The following is a 12,213-nucleotide window of genomic DNA, read 5'->3' as shown; positions in this document are numbered from 1 at the left end:
TTGAATAAAACCCAATATGGGGTTTTCTTCAACCAGAATGACACTCAGAGGCCAGAAATTATCTTAAATACCATTTCGAAATCCAAGATGGCGACTACCGGTTTGTGAAAAACAGCCTAAAATAAACATATACTATCCAATATGAGTATCTCGGGAACCAGAATGATGCAAGGAGCTAACAATTGACCTCAGGCACCATTTTGAATTGCTAAATGGCAACTTCTAGGAAACAATGGAAAATGACCGAATAATACTCAATATGAATATTTCCGTAATCGAAGTGGTGCATAGAAACCAAACATTGACCCTGGACACCATTTTGAATTTAAAGACGACCACTTCTAGTTTCTGGAAAATAACCAAAATAACTAAATACCCACCAATTTGGGTGTTTCCGGTGTTTGATTGATGCCAGAAAATCTGCTGAAAATGACCGAATACAACCCAATATGAATATATTCAGAAATAAGGCGATGTACAGAAGCCAATAGTCGAGGATGTTGTCATTTCGATAAAACCAATCATTTTAAACGATTTGGTATTTGACTTATCATATCCTATGGCCGATTCGTCGTGCATTTGCAGATTTCAAACAATCGCAAGGAATTAAAGAATTTGGAACCCTCAAATAGTACGATACCACATTTAAATTATATTGAGGCCACATATATCGATCAAAGCAGCTATAGTTTTTGAATTTCTTTTCTTTCCATAACTTTTAAGCCACATATCAAATTGTTATGAAATTTGTTATTTGTAAGTTTGAGAGATTATTCGTTCGTATGACACTAGTTATGTTCAAATAAGTCATGTAATCTTTGGGATAACAGACTTTCGTTGTTTTATTAACAATTTCATACATAACGGTTGATTAAATTCAATTACAATCAAATGAAATGGGAACGTATAGGGCAGCTAAACTTCGAAACCAAGTGTTCAATCATAATTCATCAGTTAACCCTTAACTACCCCGTTCATCTGATAATAATATTGATCAAATCGGTTGTGTAGTTTCTGAGATAATGGAGTTTCGTGATTTTCACATTTCGGTACATTACAGACGCAGTTACAGTTCGATTACAGTAAAATTCAATAGGGTGTTATGAGCCAGCTAGACTTATTATTTGACACTAATTTTGTGAAAATCGAGTCAGCCATATCTGAGAAAAGTGAGTGAGTTCAAGTAGTCTCCGGAATATGTTCCTTTTCATAGCTGGATTTCAACTTTTTGAACATAACAGGCAAAGTGATAGTTTGATTGCAAAACAAATCAATAGGGTCTTATGGGGCAACTAGACCTTCCATTAGACACTGACTTCATGAAAATCGGTTCAGCCATCTCTGAGAAACATGAGTGAGAATAAGTAGTCTTCAAAACATTTTGGGAGACTTCAACTCTCATGGTGTGGCTTGGGGTTCCCCTTACAATGATAACCGCTCCTCTTTTATCTATAACCTTTGCGATGACTTCGACATGACTATTTTGAACAACTGTGAAATGACACGTATCCCGAAACCTCCAGCGCGCCCAAGCGCTTTGGATCTATCCTTATGTTTGACGTCGCTACGGTTGGATTGCACATGGAAGGTAATCCTCGATCCTCACGGTAGCGACCATATGCACATTCTTATTTCAATTACTAACAGGTCAACCCGCATGCGACCAATTGACATTCCGTATGACCTCACACGGAATGTCGATTGGAAGTTAAACGAGGAAATGATTTCAAAAGCGGTCGAGTCGATTCAACATCATCCACCACTTGAAGAATACAACCTCCTCGCGGGCTTGATTCTCGACGCCGTGTTGCAAGCCCAAACGAAGAAATATCCCGGCGTAACGATCAAAGAACGGACTCCCACTCCGTGGTGGGACCAAGAGTGCTCCGATACCTACACGCAAAGATCCGACGCGTTTTTGGCCTTCCAGAAGGGAGGTATACCTGGCGACTATATACGGTATTCGGAGCTTGATACCAAGCTTAAAAGCTTGGCTAAAGCAAAAACACGCGGATACTGGCGTCGGTTCGTAAACGAGACGTCGAGGGAGACATCGATGAGCACTCTTTGGAACACAGCCCGAAGAATGCGGAATCGCGTAACGGTCAACGAAAGCGAGGAGTCTTCAAGTCGGTGGATATTTGATTTTGCCAGGAAAGTATGTCCGGACTCTGTTCCTGAGCAAAACATTATTCGCGATGCGTCTCCGGGCCACGCCGCGATAGAATCACCTTTCACGATGGCAGAACTTTCAGTCGCCCTCCTATTCTGTAACAATAACGCGCCTGGGTTAGATAGAATCAAATTCAACTTGTTGAAGAATCTACCCGGCAATGCCAAGAGGCGCTTGTTGAACTTGTTCAACAAGTTCCTGGAGCAAAACATTGTACCGCAGGATTGGAGGCAAGTGAAGGTAATCGCCATCCAAAAACCAGGTAAACCAGCTTCTGATCACAACTCTTATAGGCCGATTGCAATGCTATCCTGTATCCGGAAATTGATGGAAAAAATGATACTCCGTCGTTTAGACCATTGGGTCGAATCAAATGGTCTACTATCAGATACTCAATTTGGCTTCCGCCGTGCCAAATGGACGAATGATTGTCTTGCGTTGCTTTCATCGGATATTCAGCGTCTGCGTTCTTGGACATTAAGGGGGCTTTTGATTCCGTTTCTATTGACATTCTTTCGGGTAAACTTCACCGACAAGGATTTTCTCCAATTTTGAACAATTTTTTTGCACAATTTGTTGTCCGAAAAGCACATGCATTTTACGCACGGCGATTTGGCAACTTTTCGCATTAGCTACATGGGTCTTCCCCAGGGCTCATGTTTAAGCCCCCTTCTTTACAACTTTTACGTAAATGACATCGACGAATGTCTGGCAAATTCATGCACGATAAGACAACTTGCAGACGACAGTGTAATCTCTGTTACAGGAGCCAAAACTGCCGATTTGGACCTTGGACAATTTGTCTGCTTGGGCTTCACAGCTAGTTATCGAATTCTCTCCGGAGAAGACTGAGATAGTAGTTTTTTCTAGGAAGCATGGACCTGCTCAGCTTCAAACACAATTAACCCTCTAGTGCCCAATGCCGCCATTTGGCGGGCTTCAGTCGAAGTTCCAAAAAGCTTCAATAAATACTTAAAAAATGTTTCTTATGGTTTATAGTGATTTTATCGAAGTCCGTTTAGGAATTAATTTGGGCACTAGAGGGTTAATAGGTAAAACGATTTCTCAGGTTTTGGTACACAAATATCTTGGTGTCTGGTTCGACTCTAAAGGCACCTGGGGTTGTCACGTGAGGTATGTGATGAAAAAATGTCAACAAAGAGTGAATTTTCTTCGTACAATAACCGGACAATGGTGGGGTGCCCACCCAGGAGACCTTATAAGGCTTTACCACACAACGATATTGTCTGTTATTGAGTACGGGTGTTTTCGCTTCCGCTCCGCAGCAAACACACATTTGATCAAACTGGAGCGAATACAATATCGTTGTTTGCGTATCGCCTTGGGTTTCATGCAGTCGACCCATACGATGAGTTTGGAGGTCTTAGCTGAAGTATTACCATTGAAAAACCGCTTTTGGAGCCTGTCTTCTCGTATTCTTATCAAATGTGAGATCTTGAACCGTCCTGTGATTGAAAATTTTGAAAGGTTAATCGAACTTAATTCTCAAACCCGTTTTATGACATTGTATTTCAATCACATGTCCCAAAATATTAACCGAATATTCCAAATCGTGTCAACTTATCAAATACTTCTGATTCTACTGTGTTTTTCGATACATCCATGATAGAAGAAACTCGTGGAATCTCGGATCATTTACGCGTGCAGCAGATCCCCAAAATTTTTTCCAATAAATATCGAAACATCAACTGCGACAATATGTACTACACTGACGGATCACTTCTTGATGGGTCCACTGGCTTCGGTATCTTCAATAACAATTTAACCGTCTCCCATAAGCTCGATAATCCTGCTTCTGTTTACGTCGCAGAATTAGCTGCAATTCAGTACACCCTAGGGATTATCCAAAAAAATGCCCACTGACCATTATTTCATCTTTACGGACAGTCTCAGTTCTATTGAGGCTCTCCGATCGATGAAAGATGTTAAGCACTCTCCGTATTCCCTCGGAAAATACGGGAACATTTGAGTGCTTTATCAGAAAAATCGTTTCAGATTACCTTAGCGTGGGTCCCTTCTCACTGCTCGATACCGGGCAATGAGAAAGCGGACTCTTTGGCTAAGGTGGGCGCAACAAACGGTGACGTTTATGAAAGACCAATTGCCTTCAATGAATTTTTCACATTTGTACGTCAGAATACGATCATCAGTTGGCAAAATTCTTGGACTAAAGGGGAACTGGGAAGGTGGTTACATTCCATAATCCCCAAGGTATCGACAAACCCGTTGTTCAAAGGGTTGGATGTAGGTCGGGATTTCATTTGCGTGATGTCCCGGCTTTTGTCCAATCACTATAGATTTGACGCGCATCTCCGTCGTGTTGGGCTCGGGGAGAGTGGTATCTGTGCCTGTGGTGAAGGTTATCACGACATAGAGCACGTTGTTTGGCATGACCGGTACACCGTGACGCCAGGTCTAAATTAATAGCTTCCCTGCAGGCCGAAAGTAGGCAGCCGGCTGTTCCTGTTCGTGATGTCTTGGCGAGCCATGACCTACCCTACATGTCCCTTATATACATTTTCCTGAAATCCATCCACGCCCCAGTCTAGTCCTTTTCCCTTCTGCCTACATCCAACCAAACGACAAGAACACTTTAAGACCCCGGATCCGGAAACAGCAATCAGACCCGCACGATACTCTCAAGGCCCGAGGGAGACAACCCAATTTGCCAGTCCGGATTATCTTGGCCCAGCAGCGGAACAAATTTAATATGCTGCTTATCATGGCAATGGAAAACCATCAAACAACAAACAAGTGCTTTCAACGCAAAACATTCTAGCTTTAGGTTAGATTTAGTTTAAGCTCATAGTCGGCAGCGAGGATGAAAAATTTGCTTCTAGTTATTAAGATATTTTAGAAAGTAAGCTACCAGATATAATTGGCGTTGTTGAACATTAATTTGCATTTGTGCCGTGTCAAATAAATTGTAGATGAAGAAAAAAATAAGTTTCCAAATAACAAAAAAAAAGTATTGAATTTACTTAAAGTAATCTTAGTTGAGGGTTAATTACGTTAAATTTGGAGAAGTGAGTAAAGTTTGATAAAAGCTCAAAAAATGTAACTTTCAACAATGATCTGAAGCAGCTCGTAAACCAAAATAAACAAATTTTACATTCTCTCTACTTCATATACTGTCTGCTTAATGAACTTGCGTGTTAACGGGAAAAAGCCGTTGTTAAAAATAGAAATTCAGTTCGAAAAACAAATTTTAACCTGAAATATCGTTATTTTCGTTTCCAAACTAGCTGTAAATGATATTTTTTAGTACAGAAATCATCATTTATCTTTTGCATATCGAAAAAAAGCACATTGCCAAGAGAATGTATGAATTTCAATGGTGATCAATTTCACCCCAATTTACCGTATATATAGAATTATCGAATTAATTTCATGAAGTAGACGATAGAAACTACCAATAGCCATAGAGGTTTACTGGAGCACATACCAGTACTTGTTTTAAAATTATACTATTTCGGGAAAAATGTACATGAAGCTAACCAATTGGAAATTGTTAAAAAATTGTTCAATTTCACCCCGTTCCATGGAATGCCTCTATATAAAATTTTCCGATTGACGAACCTGCAACTTGGCTTGGATTGACGAACTTGGTTGGATAAATATAAACCTCAATGTGAAGGATGATTCTAAAAGATTTACTCAACTGATGATAAAACTTTGCGCAGAAGGGTGTGATTTTTGGAAATGAGGTCGCGAAATTTGTCACAGGGAAGATCGAAATTTTGTCTGACCGTTATTATGGTTTTACCCGCATAATCAATAACCATAAAACGGTCCTAGCAACTAGTTCGGGTTATAGTTCCGATTGTATGGGGTATCGTTAAACCATATGGATTATCATCCGTTTATGGTTTTTGATTATGCGCCAGGAAGGCACAAAAAATACTCAGTAACTTTAACAAATTCCTGGCCGCTCAGGAACTTATTTTCTATTTCGTAAAATGTTGGAGATTGCTTTGCAACTGTCACGGACTTTGTTCATTGAAGCTTCGTTCGAAAACTTTTTAAAGAGTATTCAAAAAACAGTACAAAATGGCAAATGGTTAAAAATGGTCGGAAAAAAGGTACTGTCCCGTTCAAAAAGGTATGTCTGTTCAACCTAAATATAATTTAACGTTTAAAGTCAATAGTAACCAATACTTACTTGGCCAGTCGCACCCCGAATATTTCGAGTCTTTAAATAATTGAACATTTTACGACCTAGTATATATCAAATGAATTGTTAATTTAAATAACATACTCAGGAAAATCATTATATTTACCAGATTCCCAAATTGAGCCGGTATCGTCACAATCTTTTGGGGCTTCTGTGATTGTTTCATTATGCGTCATCATTTCTTTAATGGCAGACGCTAAAACGTATATTGCATCCTGCGAATGGGTCATACTAAGTTGGAAATAAATTTTAGCTATAAATGTTTATGCCTACCCTTATGTGCTCATTTTCACTGTTCGCATAGTTTAGTCTCAAACCTAAAACTCCTATTGGAGTATTATTAGCTTGTAATGCTTGTTCAGTGACAACCCATATGTGACCAGTTTCTGTCATATTGTTCTGTGCTGCATCTCGAAAAATTACATATGCGTCTTCGGTACTGAAATGTATAATATTTCATCATTGCGATTCCTCAATAACTAATATATACTGCGTTATACTTTGCATATAGTAGATACACTCTTGACTGCGCCGTTTTAAATTCTAATAAATTATCCGTGAATGTTTCTAATTTTGGTTCAAATTCAATTATGCTTTCAACAGTTGCACGGACATCTATATCGTCATAGTTAGTTTGCGATGTAGTTTGGAACCGACCTAAAATTGCTCGTCCATCTGTATCGGAGCTATGTATAATAATCACCTGTAAATTTATTCCATTATAGTTGTCATCGTAAACATCGTCATCATAATCATTATCAAACATTAAATTTGAAACATTAATCTTTATCTGAACGATACATTACTTTAGTATAGCCAAAATGTCTGAGCATTTCCAACCAAACGTCTGCTTGATGATAATACGGTGGAACTGTTCTTAGAAATGAAACATGTATATTTTTATCGGAAAATGCAGCATCTCGTGAAGATATTCCTGAATGAAGAAAATAGCATTGAATATTTTTATCAAAAAATATCTTGTCATCAGAATACTAACCTATAATAGGTATTTGGTAAAACCCGTTAGTGTAGCTGACTGCTGCTGGAGATAAATCGCCGGTAGGCTCATGTGACACTACTACTGCATATACCTGTGAGAAGTATTGAAATTTTTAATTAGGCTTTATATGCGGTTGTCATGATTACAATATAGGGTAGGTGAGCCAGTTATGACAAGTGCACCAATCATGGTTATATCGCAAAAGCGCAATGGTACCAGTTATGGCACTACTCCATTTAAACTCTTTAGGCCATAACTGGTTCATGCCATAGCTGGTACATTTTTTAGGTATTGCCATAACTGGTACGCTTCCCCTTAGTGTTAATAAAAAAGCTTAGAGTGAAACTCTACTCATGATATTAAGTCAGTCACCAAGAGCTCCAAGATTTAAAATATCATTAAAATCTTTTGTATCTATGGAATTTGATTGTTCCTAAGAATGTTGAAATTTAAATAAAAATCTTTAAACTTTTTTCGAACTAATGTATAGATTGAAATTTATTATCAAAATAACTTGATGAGGAATGCCTTCAATTTGAGCTTTATGGTTTAACCTTCATCACACCCTTGTGTAGAAAACAACACAAATGAATTTTGTTTCGATTTTTTTCCGAAAACTTCTCAATCGATTTTGACGAAATTTCTTGACAATTCCTAAACCATCAATCTTACACAAAATATATATGTTCCAAGGGAAAAATATTTTTGGTTGATAAGATATTTAAAAACTTACGTTGTTTACCCTGGTGTGTGGATTTCCACACCTACAACATTCGAATTTATTTTGGACTAGAAATAACTAAATTTTGTCCCAAACATATATTTTTTCGTTAAGTGCTTTCATACCTGAAGCTATAGGTACCAATTAATCCTGTTTCGAAAATCGAATAAGGTGTGTATGTGTGCGGAAGTATGTGTATGTGTGTTTATTTTCATTCTTACGAGCAATATATCTCGATTTTCTCAGCATCGGCTGAACCGATTCGATTGTCCTTAGTAGCGTCTGAAAGAGCTCAAAGTCTAGTTAGTTGATGGTAAATATCGTTTTGATCCGAAGGTTCATTCAAAAATGACTTAACAAAATGTGATCAGTTTATATGGGAACTGATAAACTAATTGATTTTTTTCAACGATTTAACTGAATTTAGAAATGTATATAGGGTAAATGACCCAATAGTGGAGGAGCTAAGCACGAGTTATGCATGTTTAGCCATGTTTTGGCTAAGAAAAACGAATCTAGCTGGTCCGTTTCACTATTTTCTGTTGAAATGGGTTCTATTTGATAATTTTGCACCTTAAAATTGACTTTGAACCCGCTTTGAGGGTTTAAATTAACTAAAATAAGTTGCACGCTTTTGTTCCAATAGTTGCGGTAGAGTTCCTATAGTTGTGAATGGGTGTTCCTGTAGTTGCGGTATATAAAACATTCGTGTTTGCTTGGTTAAATGAAGGTATTTGCCTTGCTTGAAGTGGTTTTTGATTGTTTTACTATTTATCATATTGTTTGTCAACCTATTAAGACAAGTCGGTTTGCAAGTAAATACAAAAATGCACGAAGTTAACTAAGAGACGGATTTTGCGCCAATTTGGTCAGATGTTGGCAAAATTCAGTGAGAGTATGTAGGTTTTATTAAAATAAAACAAATTTTGCATACTTTTTATAAAATGTCTATAGACTAACATTTGAAAAGGGCTGAAATTGGCTGAAGAGAAAGAACAATGGCGCTCATTTTGAAATATTCAGAAGAATTTTTTTTTTCACAAATGGTGACTTCTCAACACTGGAAGTTAAAGTCTATTACCTCTGCTTCGTACCATGTTTGCTCTTACATTTTTGACGTTAGTGTTTACTAAAAGAGCGATTGAAGCTGTGAAAGGCTCGTTAAAAGAATTACAAGACCAAAAGCAAGCATCGATTGGGTAAGCATCGATTAAGAGGTCATAAATGCATAATACAGCATTTTAGGGGTGAGAGCGATAGCTTTGGTGGCCGATCATGTATGAAGTATCGGTAAATACACGGTGGCAGGGGAAGGTGGGGTTCGAAAATTGAATAGTAATAAGTTACATCATTTAGGTATGTCCCCTAGTACCTGCTTGTCCCTAATATACACAAGTAGTCCCACATACATATGTTCTGATAAACGTAAATCAGAATTGCGAAACATACCGCAACTATAAGAGCATAGTGTATCCTGTGATCCAATAGTGGAGGAAGTAATTTATAAATAATATGATCATCTATTAACGAACTTCACCTGTGCAACAGTTTCCATAATAAACTGTTATCTGGGAAAATAATTATATGAGTAATAATCGTACTAAAACCACACACATATCTTAAATCAATCGTGGACAAAATAAGAAAATGGGTAGTGAGTGGTGCCTTCCGGGTAAGTTTCTGAAAAATACAGTATTCTTCAGTAATTTGGATATTTTCAGTATATATTGTTGTAGTAACATATGTACTTATGTTTAATGTATTATTTCTACAACATGTAGCATAAGCAACTCGGTTCTAATTAGTTTAAACGATGAATTTAAAAGCGATGCCGCAACTATTGGTGCTACCACAACTATTGTATCATCTACCCTAGTTTAGTAATCTGTGTGTAAATGTTTCCGCGCGTATTATATTTTACTGGCTGGCAGCACTTTCCTAGAGCTGTCAAAGTTTGAACGGGAAAAAGAATGAATGCGTTACAAGGTATGATAGGGTTGTATGCGTGTGAGGGCCAATGTTGAGAGGATGCGAATCGAAGAAGCCATTTTTCACTTATGTACTAACCACCAACGCGATCGCACGTAAAAAAAACGAGTGGAATTTTGTAAAACAAAAAACCGCGTGTTTCATTAAGACGCCATCTCATAGATGAGGAAAAAAAAAATTAAGACGCCATCTCCACAATAGGTGCATTTTTGTAATTCGCAACATGAACATATAAATCAAAAGGTTACGTGGGACATGTGTAAAAGTATGTGTTTATTTGTTTCATCCCAGTGTGAGAATTTTCACACATATGGGTTACGAATACGCCAATGCAAAAAGTACCAATTTTGTGTTTGCACAGCCGGGTTGAGCAGTGTTCAACATTTACACAGTTTTTGTCTATTGCAAGACAAGTGTGCTCGCACTTTTAGGTATATTGAAATAAATTTAAAATGGATCTCCCGAGCTGGTCTAAAAAGCCAGTCGTCGTGGGTTCGGCACGGCTCTCAGCTCGGGAGAAACTGTTAGTGTTAGTAGGATCGTAGTGCTAGCCCCGCAATTGTCTAAACAATTGCGTCTAAACAAAACTTACACTGAACAGTTGACTGCGAAGTCTGTGTATAATAAACAAAAGGTCGAGTTCCGAATTGGAATGTAGCACCAAGGCTTTGCTTACTTTGCATAGCATGGATTTCAGAATATTCTCACGAACATTCCTAGCACCAAATTGTTTCATTTGGTCAAACCGATGTTAGGATTTTTTTTGTTCAATTGCTATCATAGCATGTTTAATTGGTCTCATGCTGTATCTCTGTAACGCTACATTTTGTTTTTTGCTGATAAGTGATTCCTATGTAAAATCGTCTGCTAAACACATTGACGTGGTCAAAATCAAAATCAAAGGGGGGGTATTTCGAGGAAATCGCAAATTGAGTTTTGAATCGAAAAAAATGTAATGTTGGCAACACTGCAGGAAAAAATTGACCACGCAGTTCGATTCTACGTCTCAAACCTTTCGAAATGATATGTCAATACCACCTGTAGCTCTTCAGGGTTCCGAGATATTCTCAAAATAAAAAAGGTTTTTTGCTAAATTCGCAAAAAGTGGAAGCAGTCCCATTAGCCGAGGGGTCCATCAACCGGTACAACACTTTTTACTTATAAGTTCCGGACCAAAATACATCGACTCACATATTTTGGTCGAAATCGGAGATGGTCGATGCATTTCGTCGGACACTTGACATGGAATGACCCATATATATATATATATATATATATATATATATATATATATATATATATATATATATATATATATATATATATATATATATATATATATATATATATATATATATATATAAATATATATATATATATATATATATATATATATATATATATATATATATATAAATATATATATATATATATATATATATATATATATATATATATATATATATATATATATATATATATATATATATATATATATATATATATATATATATATATATATATATATATATATATATATATATATATATATATATACACACATATATATATATATATATATATATATATATATATATATATATATATATATATATATACACACATATATATATATATATATATATATATATATATATATATATATATATATATATATATATATATATATATATATATATATATACAGAGGCGGGCATCGCTAATCCAAACTTTAGCGACGCTAATCGCTAACTTGCTAACCTCAATAGTTAGCTCGCTTATAGCTAAACGATAAATCGATAAATGCAATTTAGCGATTTTACCGCTAATCGCTAAGTCACGACTAGAAGGAATACAAACGCCTGATGTTTTTTTCATTTTATATTTACGAATTAGACATTTCTTGGAAATTCAAGTACATGAAAGATAAGAAAACAAAATAACAACACTTCATTCATTCATAAGCTGAAACATATGACGATTACCTTTCAGAAACATAAGCCTATTGAAGTTAGAATCTGAGAGAGTAGCTCTTTTTGATCGTAAGGTATCACCACCTATTGAAAAAAGCCGTTCTACTGCAGCACTACTGGGAATCGTCGTATTGTATTTGATAAATAAATCAATGAGAATTT

At 36.5% G+C, this 12,213-nt stretch overlaps 1 protein-coding gene across 3 annotated transcripts in view; it reads right to left on the bottom strand.

Moving 5' to 3' along the window:
- Positions 1-6,264: 6,264 nt before the first annotated feature.
- LOC129727207 (glutamate [NMDA] receptor subunit 1-like) overlaps positions 6,265-12,213 on the bottom strand; it is a 476,845-nt gene continuing 470,896 nt past the window's right edge. The window contains exons 4-9 of one of the 3 annotated variants that reach the window (XR_008728508.1): positions 7,366-7,459; positions 7,175-7,302; positions 6,869-7,071; positions 6,642-6,807; positions 6,475-6,599; positions 6,265-6,412 (exon numbers count right to left, since the gene is read on the bottom strand). Coding sequence is in view for 2 of the 3 variants with exons in the window: in XM_055684781.1 (XP_055540756.1) it covers positions 6,336-6,412; positions 6,475-6,583; positions 6,642-6,807; positions 6,869-7,071; positions 7,175-7,302; positions 7,366-7,459 (777 nt within the window). In the remaining variant the exon portion in view is untranslated. The remainder of the gene's footprint in view (positions 6,413-6,474; positions 6,600-6,641; positions 6,808-6,868; positions 7,072-7,174; positions 7,303-7,365; positions 7,460-12,213) is intronic. The other 2 variants (XM_055684781.1, XM_055684780.1) reach the window with 2 other exon arrangements.

Source organism: Wyeomyia smithii, chromosome 3 (assembly GCF_029784165.1).
Source record: "Wyeomyia smithii strain HCP4-BCI-WySm-NY-G18 chromosome 3, ASM2978416v1, whole genome shotgun sequence".
Taxonomy (NCBI): Eukaryota; Metazoa; Arthropoda; class Insecta; order Diptera; family Culicidae; genus Wyeomyia; species Wyeomyia smithii.
Note: the sequence above shows the minus strand (reverse complement) of the source record. Positions and strands in the feature narration are given on the sequence as shown.